Source organism: Eleutherodactylus coqui, chromosome 10 (genome assembly GCF_035609145.1).
Source record: "Eleutherodactylus coqui strain aEleCoq1 chromosome 10, aEleCoq1.hap1, whole genome shotgun sequence".
In the NCBI taxonomy this organism is placed as follows: Eukaryota; Metazoa; Chordata; class Amphibia; order Anura; family Eleutherodactylidae; genus Eleutherodactylus; species Eleutherodactylus coqui.
The window spans coordinates 39,704,064-39,725,800 of record NC_089846.1 but is presented as its reverse complement, the minus strand read 5'-3'; the positions used below and the strand labels follow the sequence as shown (position 1 = coordinate 39,725,800).

Genomic DNA, 21,737 nt, shown 5'->3' with positions numbered 1-21,737 from the left:
ATACCCCGCCTCCAGGATGAGAATGCTGTGATTGGCTCAGGACCACGGCCTGAGCCAATCACAGCTGGTGCTTGATGAGCCAATCACAGCCATTCAATGAATGACATAATTGAATGGCTGTGATTGGTTCATCAAGCGTTGGCTGTAATTGGCTAAGCCATGGTGCTCCTGAGCCAATCACAGCATTCTCTTCCTGGAGGCGGGTTACTCAACCCACATTACTAGGAAGAGAATGGTGTTTCAGCACTGAAGCCGACACGGAAGCCTGCCGGAGCGCATGGAGGGCCACAAGAGAGATGGAGACATCGCTTGTGAGCTCAAGTGGGCCAGTGGCTGCCGGCGAAACTGGAAACCGGCAAAAGGAGAAGACAACGAATATAGAGGTTTGACTACTTGTTTGACCTGTTGCTATCATTGCTTTATATTGTCTTACTAGCCAATACAGAATGATTGGATGGTACTGTGACAGTGCTTCGTGAGTATAAATATTTAGAAGTTCTGCTATCTTGGCAATCAGGCAGCATACTGTGATCCCTTTATGCTAGTTATTATAGATAAAAAGGTATACTCTGGTTAGGATAACCAATGTCATCTAAATGGAGATCGTATGAGAGTACTGCCATTTAAAGGAAATGGAAATGTAGTTTACAATCAACTAAGTTATGAAAAGCCCAGCAGCTGGATGAATATAGTGTATCATCATCTGTTAGCATCAATACCAGCAATTCTGCACATTCTATTTTGCTGAGACAATATTCCGTCCATTCTGTAAAGTATTATTTGGCTTTTTCTTCTGCATGGTACATTAATATATTTACTGCCTATGCAATGATTTGATTTGGCATTATTTGTTCAGTAAACTAAGTCTATCGTCTAACTCCAGCAATCTTTTTCCTTGTAACATTAATTTTTCATACTTCATAAATTCTCTTGAGTCTCTCAAACTTCGGTGACATTCTTAATGTAAATCATTATTTCATAGAAGTGCAATGTGCTTCTCTTCATTCAGGATATACCATCTTAATGCAATGTCTTAAAGAATCAAAAAAGGAGCCATTCATTGTCAATGCACTGGATAAGCACTGTCTACATAGGCAAAGAAGTCTAGTGGTTTACAATGTACTGAGGGATAGTCCAATAGGGAAATTTCCAACCATTTGTCTTGTTATGGTACATAGATGTCGTGGATGGGATACTTCATTCATGACCCCTTCTATAAATCTGAACGGAGAGCCACATTTTGCAGGACTAAGCTCAACTATGCATTACATGTTCACCCATTTTTTTCATTGGGTGCCATATAACATCACATTTCTCCTACAGTGGCCTCTACAAGTATACTGTTAAGGCCCATTTACATGCAAAGATAATCTTTTAAACGGTTAAAAAGTTGAAAGTTTTAGCGATCTTTTTGCATAAAGTGTTAATGGACACTAATGTCCATTACCACTTTATCATCTTCATTTGCATGTAAATGGGCCTCCATGAGCTGTTTGCAGAGCCCAGCATGTGAGTAATCACACTCTCTGCTGTGCAAACAGCTACACTGTTCTCATCGGGCCTGCCGGCAGAATACAATGTAATCTCCCAACTCCCGCAGAGAACACAGCATGTGGTCTATTGGGAGATACTTTAGCTCCCTGTGGCTGAATGATAAATTTGAATTTCCCCTTAAAATCATCGTTCAGATGAAAAGTGTATGATGGCCACGTTTACACGTAACGATTATTGCTCATTTTAGGTCATTTGAATGGACTTTGAGCAATAATCGTTACACGCAAATGGGCCTTTAATCTGATTACTGAAACTCTTCATGATAAGCTGTTATCTTGGGAGGTTTCAGCTCCTGGTCCAATAATGTCCATTAACACTTTATCATCTTCATTTGCATGTAAATGGGCCCCCAGGAGCTGTTTGCAGAGCCCAGCATGTGAGTAATCACATGCTCTGCTGCGCAAACAGCTGCATTGCTCTCGTCGGGCCTGCCGGCAGAATGCAATGTAATCTACCAACTCCCGCAGAGAACACAGCATGTGGTCTATTGAGAGATACTTTAGCTCCCTGCGGCTGAATGATAAATTTGAATTTCCCCTTAAAATCATCGTTCAGATGAAAAGTGCATGATGGCCACGTTTACACGTAACGATTATCACTCATTTTAGGTCATTTGAATGGACTTGGAGCAATAATCGTTACAAGCAAATGGGCCTTTATTATGACTACTGAAACTCTTCATGATAAGCTGTTATCTTGGGAGGTTTCAGCTCCTGGTCCAATAATGATCTCCTGATTGCTAGTCCTCATTTGGAAAACAGGTTGTCCAGATATCTCTTCCGGGGGTCCCAGTTCACAGACACCTGAATTGACGTAATCTTTAAAAACATTGTACCGCACTTTTATCACCTATCCATAGGATAGATTACAAAACTCTGATTGGTGGGGGTCTCACTGCTTAAACATTGTTAATCCTGAAAACAGGGGACCCATGTACCCCTCTCCTCCTCTCTGCGGGCTCACTGTACCCCCAGCAGGAGGAGATTGAATGCAGTGGCTGTAGGGCATGCACTGCGGCACTCCATTCACTTTCAATTGGACAGTCGGAGAAAGCCTATCTCTTGTGCTCAGCTATTTCTGTCAGCCCACTGAATCAAATGGAGTAGCACTGCGCATCTGTAACTGCCGCTCCATTCAATATGGTGTCATAGCAGATATGTGCAGCGAGTCTAAAGTGACAGGAAGAGGGGGATACGGGACCTTTGTTCCCAAGATTGGCATGGGTCTCAATCGTGAGACCTCTATGGATTAGACTTTTATCACCTAGTCTATGGATAGGTGATAAATCTTTATTGTGGTACAACTCCTTTAAGCCTATAATTTAGACATGTCATTACCTACAAAAATTGAGGAATTATGATTTTGGTCAGTTATTCGGGTTTGGAATAAACATCCCTGTCCAAAGAGGACCTTAATCCATGGACTATCAGACAAGATAAATGGCTACCTCTGAAACATGTCCCATCCTTTAAGGGCCTCTTACTTTTGGATTATTCCATCCCCGCAGTATCCATTGCCATGATGATAAACCAGTTCTGGGGATGGCTCGCTCTCTCCATTGGCAGTGACGGTCACAATCTGGTACTTGTAGACACTTCCATGTTTCAGATCTCTACAAAACATAAATATAATATAATGTGACATGCCGATGCAACTACATTCAAGGGACTAGATCAAGCATCGTAAAATAGGGAAAAGACTTATTATGTACTGTGAGTATATGCAGTTCATTTTACAACTTTCATAACAGCAGTTCAAACTACGGATTATGTTCCACTACTAATTCAGTTATGTTCACAACCTTCTGTACTCGGAATATTCACTAAAATATAGGAAGATACCCCAGGAAGACAGCAGCCATATTACTTGTCCAAAAATTTGTTGGCACCCCGACTAACAAATGCGTTCAGCCGTTACAGCCAACAGCTGCATAAAATAAAGCAAACAGCTGCACACCCATGTACTCTCAATAGAAGTGAAGCGGATTGTCACAGGATGCCTCCATTTTAATGATCCCATTTATCATATTCTATAAAGAAGAAAAACTTAGAAGCAACAACAGTCCAGCTGCAAAGTGGCCAGCAACATAAACTGACTGAATAGGACCACCCGATACTGAAGAGTATAGCTCTCGAATGCAACAATCACTACAGCCTTTAAAACTAAACATAAAAACATTATAAAAAGGTTTGTTTGTAAAAAAAAAAAAGGCATTGGTCCCCAATGCAAACTCTATAACAGGGCCCCAAAATACTATGTGCCAACTTTAATAGAGTTTTCCCCTGTGTTGGAAAAGTCTTGGCACCGTCAGACACCAGGGCCTTGGAACATCTGATGCCTTTACACCCCCTATAACTAGAGATGAGCGCTGACACGTCACAGCGGGGAGGGGTCAAAACTGGGGCGGGGTCAAACGCGGCGTGATGCTCACTCGAGTATCGAGCACCATCGAGTATGCTAATACTCGAACAAGCATCAAGCTCGGAAGAGTACGTTCGCTCAGCTCTACCTATAACTATGCCCAGGTTAATCTGAAGTGACACAGGAGCCATATCCTAAAATTTAGTTGATTATTAGCAGAAAATTACTCAAGATAAAGATATTCACTCAGCACATATAGATTTGGAGTTTTTAAGTTGCTTCTACCCTCCCACAGTGACATCAGAATGAATGGAGTGCTGGTCGAGCATGTGCAGTTGGTACTCCATTAATTTCAGTGAGGCTAATGGAAATATTCGAGCACTTGCCATTTAGGTATCTCAGCAGTCCGAGTGAAAGTTAATGGAGTGACGTTCCATTCTGTCTCCTCCTCACTGAACGGTGAGACCCCCAACAATCAACAGGTTATCCTCTATCTTGTTATTATTGGGAAAGACATGACTTGATATACAGTTTAATTACCCTTCATCACCTTGCAGGGGAAGCAGGGTGTAATGCATGGACACACTGGTTCCACCACAGTGGAAGGGTCTCTTACAAAATCATTTCTTAATCCTAGCACAAACAGGAGGGTTCTGAACAAAGGACCCCTTCCTTTACTCTCAAACAGGAGGGTCTTGAGCAAAGGACCACCTCCTCTACTCTAATAATTACATATATATAGGGTTATTATTATGAGTTTCTAAGTTTTGCACGATTTAGTGATAAATTAAACCATATGTAAAAGGTCCCTTAGTTTGGTACTGTAGGATGATGCAATGATTATCCGTTCAGTCGCATCCGACCTTTGGTCACTTTATGGATCAATGTTCTCCACGCATTCCTGTCTTTCACTGCTTCTTTCAGTTCGGCGATTGACATGTTATATCTAGCCATCTTGTTCTTTGTTGTCCTGATCTTCTCTTTCCACTGACATTGCCAAGCATCAGTTCTGTTTCCAGTGGGTTAGCGTGCATCACGTGTCCAAAAAAAGAGCCGCTGTTTGATGATTTTGCCCTCTAGTGATATTTTCGGTTTGACGCGATCTAACACTACCTTGTTCGTTTTCATGGCAGTCTAAGGTATCCGCAGCATTCTCCTCCAGCACCATAGTTCAAATGCATCAATTTTCCTTCTGTTCATTTTCCTGAGTGTCCAACTTTGGCAACCGTACGTCGTTATGGGACAGACGTTTGCATTGACCAGTCTGGTTTTTGTTGCAATGCTCATATCCTTGCTTTTCCAGATCTTTTCCATTCCTTGCATTGCAATCCTACAAAGTGTAATCCGTCTCTTGATCTTGGGTCCAGATTGTCCGTTGCAATCGATTTTGGATCCAAGGAAGATGAAATCTTGGACCGACTTGACTTCCTGATTGTTAATTTTTATCTTCATTGTACCGTTGCCTACTGTGGTCATGATTTTCATTTTCTTGCTGTTGAGGTACAGTCCAATGTGTTCGCTTTCCTTTTGCACTCGTCATATAAGGTGTTCCAGGTCCCTTTCACTTTCCACAAGCAGGTGGTGTCATCTGCATATCGGAGGTTGTTGACATTTCTGCCACCGATTTTGACTCCGATTTCTGATTCGTCCAAGTTGCATCGCCTCATGATCATTTCTGCACTCAGATTGAAAAGGATTGGTAATAGAATGCAGCTTTGCCATACGTTTTTCTCGATTCTGAACCAATCCGTGTTTCCATAAGCTGTCCTCACTGTTGCTTCTTGGTTGTTGTAAAGCGACCTTATAAGCTGTTCATTATGTTCTGGGACGCCCATTTGCTTCAGACCCTTCCAAAGCTTATCATGTTCAACAAAATTTAATGCCTTGGTGTGGTCGATGAAACACATGTACACGTCCTTTTGATATTTTGAGGTCTTCTCCATGAACCAGTGCAGGTTCGCGATTTGGTCTCTGGTGCCACAACCTTTGCAGAAGCCAGCTTGAATGTCCTTAAGTTTCTGTTCAACAATTTTTTACAATGCGCTTTTGTATGATCTTTAAAAGAATTTTGTGGCGTGAGGTATGAGGGCGATGGGGCGGTAAATTGAACACTCTTGAGCATTACCTTTTTTTGGAACTGTGATAAAGACAGATCTTGTCCAGTCTTTGGGCCATGATTTGGAGCTCGAGATCTTCTGACATAGGATCTTGACTGACACTGGTTTAAGCAGTTTGGCTGGCATGTGATCAATGCCCGGAATTTTTCTGCTTGGTAGTTGTTTCAGGGCCCATGTGACTTCTTCCTCCAGAATGCCCAGTTCTTCTACTTGATCTACGTGACCCAATGGGTTGTCTGTCTGATTGCCTTCATACAGCTCTGCTGTATATATTCTCCCTACCTACGCTTGATTTGATTTGACTGTAGGATATCGGGAGACAATTTGTTAAATCTCTAAAACCCCTTTAGGGTTGCTTCACATACGTGCGCACAAAAACACGCGTCTATTATAACCAATACATTCCCTATGGTGTGTTCACATGTCCGTGTCATTCAGCGAGTGCCTCAGCCAATCAGAAGCAGCTCTTTCAGCAGGCGGGGATTTTAATTCCCCGCCTGCTCAAAGAACTGCATTGCAGAGCTGTGAACAGCGCATTGAGGACACGGCTGAGCCCCGGCAGCTGAAGGAAGGTGAGTATGTATTTTTTTATATTTTTTTACACTAGTTTGCTTTGATTTTCAGGGAAGGGCTTATATTTAAAGCCCTTCCCTGAAAAACAATTACGAGGTGCTGGCAGACCATTGACTCCAATGGAGCCGCCTGAAGCAGCCGCGGCTTTATTGAAAGTAACGCTCACCTGCATACACGCATGTTTTTGCACATACAGGGATGCACACATATGTACGCACAAACACACGCTCGTGTAAAGCCACCCTTATTTTGCGTTGAGTCTCTTGTACTTCATATTTGTAAACAATTACATACGATACCGACTATAATTTAGTTGTGGGAATAAAATACAATGTTTTACTTCTATAATAGCCATTTCCGTCCCGCTGAAATAGAATGCGCTCATTTAAAATGTCGGATCTATTTGCACAGCAGAGCTGATTGATAAAAAGCATTATGTTACGTCACGTTCAAGTTTTCTTTCTACTCTAAAGTGATAATAGCGGCTGCTTTCAATTTCACAGGATATTATACTCCGCGAGATCTATCTGCTTGTCTTTCCTCCTTTTCTTTCCCTCTCTTACTCTCGGGCTCCTTTGGGATTTTTCATTTTACGTTTACCAGAATCTCTTATTACAGCTCTGCTGAGGTCAGTTTAGGACACGGTCCAACATTTTCTCTCCTCCCCTTCAGGCTCTGCCTTTCCATCAGAATGGTTTTCATTACTTTGTTGTTTTCATAACAAGAACAAATAATAATTAGTCTATGGGATGTTCTTATGCGCTTGTTTACAGAACAGGTGCAGGATAGGATATTTATCTTTCCGCTTTAGATTTTCCTATAAGAAGATTCTGATAAAGATCAAAAAATATTCTGAAATGATGCCGGTGTTAAAAAAAAAAGGTGTACGTGTGTGTTCAATCTGAAAATCCCATCGCTAGATCATGAGGAGCACTTAACACACATGAAAATAATTTAAGGGCTCCTTCACATGGGCGATTTTGCACGCCGTTTCGTGCAAAAACGCAGACAATAGAACCCATTGATTTCCGTTGGGGGAAAAACAATATAATAATAATAATCTTTTTTTGTATAGCGCCAACATATTCCGCAGCGCTTACATAGACAAGGGGAATACAGAAAGACAGAAAATACTAAAATTACAGAACCACGGTTACATAGTAATGAGTTGATGGAAACAATAGGGGTGAGGGTCCTGCTCCACAGAGCTTACATACTACAAGTAATGGGGTGATACAGAAGGTAAAGGGGCTGGAGATGTGCGCGGTATGGCGAGGTGGAGAGTGAGGGATGCTATACACATAGACAATGGTCAGATATTTGGCCGTGTGACGGCAGAATCGGTATGACTGCAGGGGGACGGTTTATGATGGCTGGCAGGGATTGCAGTCAGTAGGTCAGGGAGCATGTTATCAGGCGGAGTACAGAGGGGTTTGTTTAGGGAATGCAGTATGCCTCCCTGAGGAGGTGCATTTTTAGAGCACACCTGAAGTTCTGCTCTACGTTTCTGTGCATTTCTGCACCCGAGGTTCAATAGGAGTCTATGGGGGTGCGCAAATGCTGACCTCATCCACACAAAATCGCACTCTTAACTGCGCGATTTAACTGTGTTAATTGCTAACACCGGGGACTAACTAGGCTGATGAGCCGGTTCAAAACGGATGTGAACAAGCCCAGCAGCACAAAAAAGTTAGGTAAGCTGTGCGGAAACGCTCGTGAGTACACGTGATAGTGCTCCTCTCAGAGCGCAATCATGTCACGCTCTCACGAGCGCTAAAAAGTCACGCTCGTGTGCAGGAGCCCTTAGGGGGTTTCCTCTTATGTAAAAACGCTACTATATTTTTTGCTCCATTTCACTACATTATCCATATCAAGGTTTACTGTCAGCGAACGCAATCTGTTCAAACGCTGAAACTCAGTTTAGACCAAATAGTTTTCACAGCTCGCATTTTGCGACAGGGTATTTCAAAAGTGTTGAAAAACCTACATAGAATGGAAATGATTTGGCAGATGGTGAGCCAATTTTGCATACAAGGGGAAACCTCTTAGGCCATGTCACACCAGCATGACGGATATTTTGACTGCCGCCCTCTTGGATTAAACTCTAATTTTTGCAGTGGGAAGGCAGGCATGTGATATATTAAATTGGCAGAAAATGTCACCCAAAAAACAATGACGTGCTCCATTTTAACATAACTTTATTCGTTTTCATGTTACTACAGTGATTTTTTTTTCATTACAGGCAATGGGGTTAAAATAATACACTGAAACATACTTCCCCCTACGCAGCCACCGCGATCTAGCACTGCAACCCTGTTGTGGTCCCGGTGCTTGTTGTGATCAATGACATCACAGGAACTCAGGTGACCACTGCAGCCAATGAGAGGCTGCAGCATCACATTCCTGAACTCCTGGCATCATGATGCTTAGGATGTGAGCACCAATGCCAGTAGACAAATGCTCAGGATGTGAGCACCAATGCTATCTGGGTGACAAAGAGAGTGCAGGACTGTGCAGTAGAGCAACAGTCCAAGAACAAAAAAGGACACTGAGCAGTTTCTTATCAATGAGTTGTAAGTGAGGTCAGCCTCAGAAAAACTGCTAGGTGTGCATACCGCTAGGGATGATGCTTTCCCAGGCCTGCTATAGGAAGGGCTAATAATACACTGACAGGCGCTCAGCCAATCACAAGCAGCTCTCAGCCATTCAGTGAATGACAGGCAAGAGCTGCCTGTGGTTGGCTGAGTGCCTCAGCCAATCAGAAGCAGCTCTTTCAACAGGCAGGAATTTTAATTTCCCGGCTGCTAAAAGAACTTCACTGCAGAGCCGGGGACAGGATGCGTCTGAGCCCTGGCAGCTGAAGAAAGGTGAGTATGACTTTTTTTTTATTTTTTACACCAGTTTGGCTTGTTTTTCAGGGAAGGGTTTATATTTAAATCCCTTCCCTAAAAAAACAATTAAGGGGTGCTGGCAGCTGGATCTTCTAGGGAATTCTTTATTCTCTGCGGGGATGAAGAACTCCTTTGCTGCCTCTGTCACATCTGTGACAGGTGCAGCAGAGAATTTTTTTATTCTTCACGGGGATGAAGAAAAAGTCTGCCGCATGTGGCAAATGTGTTCTTCATTCCTGCGGGGGACACTGCAGCAGTGGGCAGGTAAATATATATATATATATATGATGTGTATATATATATATTTTTTATTTTATTTTATTTTTTACACTAAAAGGGATTATTTTCAGTCAAGAGCTTATATTTAAAGCCCTTCCCTGAAAATCACTTCAGGGGTGTCGGCAGACCATTGAAGGCAATGCACGGACCTTCATACACGCATGTTTTTTCATGTACATGGGTGCGCACATATGTATGCATATGCACACACTTGTGTGGATCCACCCTTTGTTAGCAAATAAATATTGTTTTCTTTTGTAACTCCTACTACTGCATCAGATCCTGAATTTGCATCTGCCACAGCACCACCATTTCAGGTTGGCTTTATAACATGGGTACTATACTGGAGACACTGGCTAGCTCTTTCATGGGGGAATAATATCTCTCTTTCTCATGTCGGCAAGTAGCTCTGTTATGGAAGCTATAGGCACCATTCTTTTTTTTTTTTTAATAAATAAAACTAGATACTGAAACACAATTTTTTTTCTTAAGTTCTGATGGTAGATTGTGCATTCATGTCAGGATTCAACAACACTATGTCTTCTGCATTTGCACAGCCGAATCCCCTGGACACTCTTTAGCAGCTTCCTCATGCACCAATTTGCACTCAGGACTAGTGCCGTAGCCCAGCACACAGACTGCTTCACACTCACCTACAATACTCTCTGCACTGTCTTAGAAAGATGTCACTGTCACATTCTACTTTTTTGTTGAAAATTAACTGGATTTACCTTAAAATGCCCTCAGACTAGCCCCCCCTCCTGATACCACCATGCCTTACAAACGAAGAGACATAAGGAGGAGAAGCTCAATCAAGAAAATTAAGAGATACACAGACACTGCTACAGCAATTAGTGTTTTACTTCTCATAGCTAATTTAATCACATCTACACTGCTCAGCACTTCTCTATTACGTATTCCATGCTGCTGCTAACTTGTATATGAGAAATAGTGATAGGAGAACAGGAGAGCAGGATCTCCTCTGTATGCAGTGCATGCGAGACATCATAGCAGCTAGTCTCCACTTGCTAGCTCATGAAAAACTGGGAATTAGACATGGAGCATGCTGAAGGGGGGGGGGGGTGCTGGTGAAAAATGCATAATACAAATCATATGATGTTCAGATATAATGCTACTTCTCATGCACATATACGTTAACCCGTTAAAGACCACCCAAATTTAATATAAACTGGGTAGTATATGGAATGGGTTCAAAAGCTGAGCCTGCTCCATACTTAGCGGGTGCTGGCTGTTTCCAACACTTGACACCCACCTGCAACCTGCAATCAGATCTAGCTTTGATTGTTGCTATTGCCGGTTTGGTGCTGCTTTCAAAGTTGACAGCGGATCTGAGCAGCCAGCTGGAAGGGAGGCACTCTAGCACTCCATCACCCCCCTTCCACAACACTATTATGGGGTGCTAATAGGTTCACTTGGCTGAGTAGAATCTAGTAAAGTTTCCCAGGGCTAACTTTTTGTTTCTGTCTTATAAGCTCTGCCTGTGTCAGGGTTAATAAACTATTGTTAAAAATACAATATTCTGCAATACTTAAATACTGCAAGATACTTTAGAAACAATAAAATAATTGCAAGTTCAAATCCCCTATGGGGATTAAAAAAAAGAAGAAAAAATAAGTTAAAATTAAAAAACAAAAAGATACCATCTTTTCCGATTTCTTATGTAATAATAAAGAAATAAAATAAACATAATTAATATCAGACAGAAGAGTTCAAATCATTAAAATATATAACTATTTATCCTACACAGTGAACTTTGTAAGAAAAAAATACACAATGCCAGAATTGCGTTTTTTGGGAAACCACTACCCCTGAAGAAAATTGAATAAGAAGTGACCAAAAAGTCATATGCACCCTATAGAGATGAGGGAGCACCCTAATGCTCGGGTTCACGTTATTCAAGTCGAGCTTTTCGTAAAATTTGAGAGCTCTACTCAAGTAACGAACCCCATTGACTACAATGGGAGACTCAAGCATTTTTTTGTATGTGGGACGCCAGGTGCCGAGCTTTATATTCTCTCTCTCTGCCTGCCAGACAAAAAATTTGCCACTGACGCGCGCTGTGTCCGGCGCGGAGGGGCCAAAACAGGCACGTCATGGCGGGGAGGAGCGAAAAACTGGGGTGGGGTCAAACACGGTTTGATACTCGTTCGAGTAACGAGCACCATCGAGTACGCTAATACTTGAACAAGCATCAAGCTCCGCAGAGTATGTTCGCTCAATTCTAGAACCCTACAATAGTACCAATAAAAACTGCAAGTTACCCTGCAAAAAACAAGCCCTCACGCAGTCCCATTGATAGAAAAGTTTGATGATTTTGGGCCTCAGAATATGAAAACATAAGCAATTTTTAAAATAAAAGTAGTAATACATTAAAAACCTGTATACATTTGGTATTGCCACATGTGTACTGACTCATGGAGTAAAGTTAACAGGTCATTTCTGCTGCATCATAAAGGCCCAAAAATAGTCGCACAATTGTGCGTTTTTGTATTTCAACCCAATTAAATATTTTTAAACGTTTTTCATGCATTACCATATTTTTCGCTCTATAAAACATACCTGATGATAAGATGCACCCAGGTTTTAGAGGAGGAAAATAGGAAAAAATATTTTGAACTCCCCTAGACCAGGCAGTGAGGGAGGTATTACAGGAGGAATAAGGAGCAATAGTACCGTCTCAGAATGAAGTATATACCACTAGGTCAACCTTCCATTCAGGATCCAGGGACAGCTGAGTGTAAATGTAATGGGGATCTTATTACTTGTCATCCAGCTTTCCAGGAGCTCCAAATGTCACGTTTGACTAGTTGTAGCAATGTATGGGGTATACATGCTTGCAAATGTCTGCAGTTGGCATTCAGATTCCTGGAAGAGCTGAGTGACAATGTACTGATGATTCTATTAGTTGTCACCCAACTTTTCAGGAACCCTGCATGGCACGTCTCATTATGGTTAGGTACGATGTATACCTTTCAGCTCAACTAGACACCAATCAGCTGTATCGAGTGGCTCTCCTCCCCTTGCTGTGGGCCAGCAGCTGTGTGACAAGAAGGGGAGGAGAGCCACCTGTACCTACAGCTAATTGGTGGAGGCGGGGCAACAGCAGCAGTTCCCTCTGGTGCTCACTAATCAGCAGTTCATATGGGCTGCTACTATAGAGAAGACATGTGACCCTTATCACACTGCTGTCGGCTCTATAGCAGGGAGGAGAGCCACCCATATGAACAGCTGATTACTGAGCACCCTGCTGCTCCCCTGCCTCCACCAATCAGCTTTTAGTACAGATGGCTCTCCTGTTATGGATGCGGTCTTGGCCGGCAGCTGTGTGAGAAGGACTTGCGATTCTTTTCCAATTTTAGCATGTTTGCTTTATAGGACACACTGACTCCCCCCCCCACACACACACTTTGGGGGGTAAAAAAGTGCGTCTTATAAAACAAAGAATACGGTACATGGTTCATCAAAAAGTACTATTAAAAAATACAGCTCATCTCACACAAAAAACAAGCCCTCATATGGCTATTCCGATAGAAAAATAAAAAAGTGGTAGCTTTTGAAAATAGAGGCTAAAAAAAGTAAAATCTGAGACACTTCTGGTCTTTAACAGGTTAAAAATATAGAAGGTTTAACATAAAAACTTGATTTAAGCAAAAGGTCATTTTCCGATGACACATTACCTTTAAGCTAAGTTCACACCATGGTTGTGTCTTTTTCAGAAACATACCTTTTTCTTTAACGCATACTGCCAAAAAGAAATGAAGCTGTATGCCAACTGTGCGCATTTCTGATGGATCAGTCAAAAGGATTCATCAAAAGAGCAATACAAATGGCATACTGCTGGCAACATGTTTGACATCGGGCAGGGGAAGATTTTATGTCTTCTTTGTTCCCTAAATGGATACAAACTTACAGTATATAAATGTATGCCCTTACATTTGGCTATGTCTGCTATTGACTTCTGTTATACAAAAAAAGTGTACTGAAAAGGAGTTGTCTGAGGTATGTAAAGGCATCTCAAATGGATTCCCCATGGTGTAAAATAACAAAGTAGCTGGTACTCCCCTCTCCCCACTTGTCCCATGCTGCTGGCTCCAGGTCTCCCTGCTGACATCATCTTTACAGGCATCAGTCAGCCTGAGATGTCGCCAAACAAGCTGCAGCAGTCAATGACAGCACTCAGTGATAATATCTGAGTGCTGTTATTGGCTGCAGCAGCATGTTCATGGGATCTCACGGCAGCCTGTAAATAAACAGCACAGTGGAGACCTAGAAATGCCAGTGGGGTATGAGTATGCTTTGTAATTTTACACTGAGGGGACCCATTGAGATGCCCTTTACATAACTTGGACCACTTTAATTTTTTTGTCATGTCATGGTCTGTATAGATACAGCAATAGTACGATTTATAGTGCATTAATAGTACTACTATCAGAAATCAAACTACTACTAACGACGACCTGTCCGTCTGTGCGTGAGTGAGTGCATGGGTTTGTGAGTGATTTACATGCTCCGCCCCTGATCACATGACAGTAATGTCATCAAAGGTCTTCATCCCCAGTGAGGGATTTACACACTCCACCCCTGATTACATGGCTGTGACATCATCACAGGTCCTGTACGCACACGGCTGCTGTCTGGCTAGGTGTTTATTAGTATTCCATAGCAACTGAGGTCACAAGGGGTTTGTAGTCTGCCCATAATCAGCACAAGGATGCAGGACCCGTTGATGAGGTCACCATCATGTGATAAGGGGTGGGGCATGTATCATACCTCACTGGTTATGAAGGACCTTCGATGATGTCACAGCCATGTAATCAAGGGTGGAGCATGACAGTGACATCATCACAGGTCCTTCATCTCCAGTGCTGTGCTGCTTCTGATTCCTGTTGTATGGGATATGAACAATGTATGTAGCAGTGCTGTGTGTGTGACGTGCATGTAGCAGAGCTGTGTGACGCCACCAGAAATACTGGTACTATAATTTCCTAATAATTACTAGTAATTCATATAGCTTCAAACTGGATATCTGAATATAACTTGAGGGGAAAAAAGTAACACCCAATCTGTAACATTGTTCTTCTTCAATCACATTTGATATATGCAATGCTGTATTTTCTTTAATCAAATTCTAATTGGAAATATGGTGTCCAAAAAGTTAAAGGTTTTGACAACTGTCCATGGTGCATTGTAACAATTTACTAGGGAATCAGTAAGTGTTCTTACAACTGTGAGGCTGGCATTGGTTTTATACTAACACAGCCATTCTAGTTTCACATGATTGCCATATTTTTCTCAGTCTCTTACTTTTTTTTTGGCAACATGGACAGTGAGTTTAGCTTCAGTTAGTTTTATTGTTCTGCTGGGATAGTTCTGGCTTCCTGAATGAGTTGTCATTGCTCCATTGGAGTGTCCACACTGGGAACACTTCTCAAGTTGAAGATAGCGGTTTTTAGTTTGATTTGGACTAGTGCCAGTAGAATAAAAAGTTCTGCAGTCCTGTCTTTGCAATGTTGCATCGCTTCTAGAACCTCCTTTGATTGAGGCTTGGTATTTCCGTAGAGGTATTGTGGTGCCTTTATCAGCGAAGGTGTATCACATATATTATGTATGAGAGTTAGCCCCGATAACACACAGTAGTTATGGTGCCGATTCCACATCTAGATCGGTGCCACTATACCATTTCATTGAATGCCACAGGAATCCAAGCCACATTTCATACTCGTGAATTTTTCCGTTAGCATATTTTGAAATCCGCGTCACATAAAAAAATAATTGATTTCAATTCTGAATGCAGTTTCCACACAGAAACCATATCCATTGCATACACATGGATTTGCCCCTAAGTCAGCATGAAGCAACAGAACTCCGAGTCTTAGGGTTGACATTCTACCACAGATTAAGTGCCGGATACATGTTGGGAAAATCTTATGTGGATCTGACACTTCGTTATATCATGTGAACGAGGCCTTAGGTTGCCTTTACATGAGCATTAGTGACCCCTGCTCATGCTTGAGATTTACCCATAATTGTCAGGCTAAGCAATTTGTGTATAAAAAATTGGAAATTTGTTTGCTTGCACTTCATAGGCTTCTACATGCCTAAACATTACATATCCTCTCCATGACGAACTTAAGATGCTGGGGGAGGGGGGGGGGGGTAGGTTCAACTGTTTGTCGCTCATAGCAACCAATCACAGCTCGACTTTTATTTTACTAGAGCAGCTTAAGGAATGATGATTGGTTGCTGTTGGCAACCAACATTTTTTTTACATAATTGCCATACATGAGGCCTACTGTAGAAGCTATAGTAAAAGAAGATGCTTTGTGATTCAGCCTAATGCATAATTTAGACATGTGGTGAATGCCTCTGAAGAAATGGAAAACCATTAAACAAGTCTGGCCAAAAGCAAAGAAAGTAAAATTACTGCAAGCAAGCAAGACAAGTGAACAATGGGACCAATAACTTAAGAATGAGCAGGGAAGAGCCAGGATTAAGGGCTGCAAAGACCTTGGAACAACATGAGGCACAAGTTCAAAAAGAGGGAAAGAGCCAAGACATCAAGGCCTGCAGAGACCTTGGAAGAGCATGAGGCTCGAATTCAAAAAGAGAGGGAAAGAGTCAGAACATCAAGGACTGCAGAGACCCCACACTCAAAACGAGAAAGACAGAGCCAGTGCATCAAGAGCAGAAACACATTCCAATTTGTTGCTGGAAGCAAAGAAAGTAGAATTACTGTAAGCAAGCAAGACAAGTGAACAACGTGACCGATAACTTAAGAATGAGCAGGGAAGAGCCAGGGTTAAGGGTTGCAAAGACCTTGGAACAACATGAGACACAAGTTCAAAAAGAGGGAAAGAGCCAAGACATCAAGGCCTGCAGAGACCTTGGAACAGCATGAGGCTCGAATTCAAAAAGAGAGGGAAAGAGTCAGGACATCAAGGGCTGCAGAGACCCCGAACTCAAAACGAGAAAGACAGAGCCAGTGCATCAAGAGCAGAAACGCATTCCAATTTGTTGCTGGAAGGTTTTCAATATGATACTCACAAGGACTACGATCAACATCCAAATGTTATTATTGGACGAACGAACCAAATATATAGCTACTGTCATGCCAAAAAATTTTAAAATCCTGGAATGTGCTATAAGAGTGGAAGCCCATGCATCGCTGGGTATATAGGCTAGTTAACAGTAAATTGTGAACATTAGCAGTGGCTGCTACATGTCATGTAATAGCACCTTTATAGTGCTTGCACTTTACAAGTCTTCTAAAATGTGTAGATGTCAGAACTGTCAACCTTTCAGCTTTTAGCTTGATGATTTTGACTGTTGACATTAGCTCATAGATCTAGATAGAAAGCTTGGAAGAGAGTTGTGGGGGTCCTGTTGTAATTGGGGGTCCGTTTCTCTGTTACATATAAGAAGATTGTTTAAAATTGAAGGGTCACTTTAAAGAGATTGGAAAACAAAAACAGCTAATTTAAAAGAATTCTAAACAGTGCAGAATAAATCTTAAAAATATAAACCGGTCAATCATCTGCAGACTATCTGGCAGCTAAGTGATGATCTCCAACAAAGATCTTCAGGCAGATGGCAACTGGAATAGAAGTTGTTCCAAAAATGGAATAAATCCATCAATTATTGATTATTATGTTCTGAAGCTTGTCAAGCCAGTGAAGGCAGCCAGAAAGCATTACAAAAGCCAAAGACCACCTAGACAAATAAATGGCTTACGATGTGAAATGTTAAAAGTGAACCTATTGTGGACTCACGAGCCGTTACTTAAAGGGATTTTCCAAGTTACCTTTTTTTAAACCAACAGTTGAGCAGGAAAAATGTTAAAAGAACATGTATTGAACCATCCAGGACCCCCACAGTTCTAGCTCCACATCTCTGGTGCTGCTCATAGAGTATGTTTCCAAGCTGCAGTCAGTCTATATACGGAACGTTACAGAGAACTGCAGTCAATCGGTCTGCTGAGGCTTGCTATTGGCTACAACTGTCTGTGATGGTTCATATACGGACTGACTGTAGTGTGTTAACAGGACCAGTGGGAAGAATGGGAGATGTGGTGCTAGAGCTGTGGTGGTCCGGGATGGATGAGTATAGCTTCTTCTATTATTTCTCCCTCATAATTCGTGAAGCTCTTTGTAATGATGTGTGTGGTAAAGTGGCTAGAGGGTCACAGATAGAGTGGTGGAGGTGCCTGTTAAAATAGAGGTGGACCGCGCGATCTTAAAGTTGGTTTTAGTACATGGCTTTCATTCTTCCACTTGGGGTTCAGACAATATGGCCTGTTGCAGCAGGGAAGAGAGGTCCAAAGTCCCTGGCTAGGGACTAAGCGATAGAGAAGAATAAACAAAAAAAATAAATTGTGTTGTTTGTATAGCACCAACCTATTCTGCAGCGCTTTCAAGTAATTTATTTATGACCGCCCACTAAGCTGAGTACTGATTTTATTGACCTTGGAAGGATGGAAGGCTGAGTCAACCTTGAGCCGGCTGCCTGAACCATGCGAGGATTGAACTTGCAAACTTGTAATGGTCTATTTCAAGCAAGTAAGTGGAAGGAGAGGGAGTCTCCTTTCTACTCGCCAGAACATAGATGACCATGAGACTGCCACAGACTGGGCCAGAGTTGGAGTGGCACATGACATTGTTGTGGTTGTACAGTGACTAGACAAAGGCATTAATCCTATGCTGATACCCGCTGCCCAATAAACAATGTTCCACATCTTCATATTAATTGGTCATCGGCTTCTATCTGATCAGGCATGCTGTGGTTCCTCCTTGTACCCTTCATCCATGTGGCAGACGTGTAACCCGGTTAAGTCCACAAAGCATCTGGTGGTGGAGCCATCCGAGGGCATAACATGTCTGAGAATATGAGGAGGAAAGGAGGCCACCAACTGGGCACCAAATAATTGGGTGTACAGTAGCTGAAGAAAAGGTATTATATCGAAACTATCCCTCTAAAGATGTACTACCTGTGTATTTAGTATTGTGCGCCTACAGTTGAAGAAGAACACCATGTGATTGAAGTGGCCCAGTATTACTGCCTTAGCAGACCCAGTGTGGCCTGTTTAAGTTCATTTTGAGTTACTTCAGTAAAGAGAAGATTCAAGAAAACTGTGCTGTCTTGTTCACTTTATTTTCTCGATCACTATCCTCTGGGAACTGCCCATCCCTTGTTTTACATATGGTGGTTGTGTGTGTTTATTTTCCTCTTTTTTTTTACACTTTCTTCATTTTAATTTTTTTACAGGATTTCATTTTTATTTACTTATTTTTTATTCTTGCTTTTACATTATTAATTTTCACCTAACTCAGTGTTGTTGACATGCTTCACAAGCACTACCACTGATGAGAGGCAATCACCCCGAAACAGCTGTCTGTGTACAGTTTCTGGCTTTGGCTTGCAATTCCCAGTCATTGTTACAAGACTTGTCTAAAAAGTCTGACATTGACTTGCAGGTATGCTGCCTTCCAATCGGTGGCACTGCAGAGGTATTGTTCCATCTTCCGATTTGCATATTTCCCAAGGAGCATGGATGCTCTTATAGGTCTCCTTACACACCTTATAGGTACTCTCCCTAAGGAGATACGATACCCTTCCTGACCCACATCTATAGGCCCCTCACTAGCCAAGCCAGAAACCTACTACACACTGATGAGGGGCAATCACCCCGAAACAGCTGTCTGTGTATGAATTCTGGCTTTGGCTTACAATTCCCAGTCATCATTACAAGACTTGTTTAAAAAGTCTGGAATGCTGCCTCCTAATAGGTGGCGCTGCAGAGGTATTGTTCCATCTTCTTATTTGCATTATTTCTAAAACAAAATATGATGTAATAGTCCAAAAGAAAACTCATTTATATGGCAATAAATAGGTTAATGCTGGTATCACACATAGTTTTTTTAGCCCCAGATGGCGTGTTTTTACCAGTTTTGTGGCTAGCATTTTTTGCTGTTTTTTGTTCACATTTTGTGTATGTTTTGGGCCCATGACTTTTTTTTAAAATTGCAGCATTCTCTGGAAATAGTGTTTTTTTTGCTGGCAATTCTTACCATCTTTCTATAGGGGGGAGAGCCGTCTGAAACCTCTCCTAAAAAGCAAAAGAAAAAAGACTATGCGTGAAGGAAGCCTAAAGTCGCTTTTAGGCGAGCAAATGTTTACTCCGTATTCGGTCTGTTTTACGGATCCTAATACGGCGCTAATATAAATCTATGTATCTATACATATGGCCGTATATTAAACAGCTGTGTTCTAAAAACAACACAGCATGCGCTAATTTGTCCGTTTTTGTCTGCGTATTTACATTCATTGGTATTATTTTCTATTGCGCAAATATGGATTGTTATTTATCCAGCAGAAAATAAAACAAATGACATCAAATACGGATCAAACAATGATGAAATTCTGATGACATTTGTGTACCTAAGGCCCCGGAGAGATTTACGGGTTTATTTGTGCACCCAAACCTTGCGTAATTGCGCATTCCGCTGGAAAACTAACACTTCTGGAACTAATTCAACTATATAGTCTTTTAAATTACGGCATGGGTGTGAAAAGTCCCTGTCAATGTAAAAAATACCGCAAAATGAGCAAAAACACTCACAAAAGTGCAATGCTCACGGCACAAATAAGTTGCATTTTTGCGCATATAGCCATGTGAAGCTGCCCTAAGTCAAGGTATTGTTCAGATAGATGCCTGTATAGGAAAGAAGTGAAGCCTGCAAGGTTAAAGGTCCTATTACACGGGACAGTTGTCAGGTACATTAGCGCCCGCCAGTTGTTCCACCGACTGTTGCTCCTATGCTTTTATACAGGAGCGATAGTCATTCTGTGAATGGAGGCGAAGAATGACGGAAATCATTCCAGCCATCTACCTCGATTCACTGCATACAGGGAGTCGCCCAAAGATTCAGTAACTCCTGTTTACACGGGCAAATTAGTTCTGCTAAAAAATAAGCAACGAGTTGTACACGGGACAATTATTGCCCAAGTTTGCTGTTTCCTGCGATTATTCAGGCGATAAGTGGCCACAAGGTAAGTGTTCTCGTATTGAATAAGTTAGTGTATTAGTAAAGTTATATTAGTAATTAGTAAAGATCTGCAGATATGTTGTATCCGCAGAAGAAATGGATGTTTTGTATACTGTTTCAGACTACAAGTGAAAGTGTCCATAAAAATATATCTGTGCCGAGATTTACTGACTTGCTGCATTGTAATTTAACCCCTGGAATATTAGCAGGCTCTGCGCTCTCAGCACAATCATTACCAAATATGTTCGACTTGTATTCTAATGACAACGGGCATGTATCCAGATGCAGTGGTGACATCATGCAGTATTTTTACTGCTTAGCAGCCCAAGCCTGCAAGATATTGGACATATTCATAGGAAGAGGATTTTACCTGCATTCAATAAAATCTATAGGATTCTGCACTTGGGTGGATCATATTGATCAGCACTGTAGACTTCTGAGATGCAGGACCAAAATGCAGAAACAAAGCTGTTACTGCTGCAATTGTATATAAAACATTGATAGTAAAATGTGATATTTCATACTTCAGTAGGCAGTACTTCAACAACACTCAATCTGTACTTGCTCACGACCAGAAGGTTCCAGTTCAATCCCCACATGGTTCAGGTAGCAGGATCAAGGTTGACTCAGCCTTCCATCCTTCTGAGGTTGGTAAAATGAGTACCCGCTTACTAGGGGGCAAGGAGATGACTGGGGAAGGCAATGGCAAACCACCCCGCAAAAACAGTCTGCCAAGCAAATGTCACAATTAGAGATGAGCGAGCATACTCGCTAAGGACAATTGTTCGATCAAGCATTGTCCTTAGTGAATATCTCCCTGCTCGTCTCTAAAGATTCGGCTGCCGGCGCGGGTGACAGGCGAGTTGCGGCAGTCAGCAGGGGAGAGCGGGGGGGAGAGA

The 21,737-nt window shown here is 41.9% G+C and overlaps 1 protein-coding gene across 1 annotated transcript in view; it reads right to left on the bottom strand.

Annotated features, from left to right (window-relative positions):
• PAPPA (pappalysin 1) overlaps nucleotides 1–21,737 on the bottom strand; it is a 326,123-nt gene that overhangs the window by 126,548 nt on the left and 177,838 nt on the right. The window contains exon 8 of the mRNA XM_066580837.1: nucleotides 3,038–3,166. Coding sequence (XP_066436934.1) covers nucleotides 3,038–3,166 — 129 coding nt within the window. The remainder of the gene's footprint in view (nucleotides 1–3,037; nucleotides 3,167–21,737) is intronic.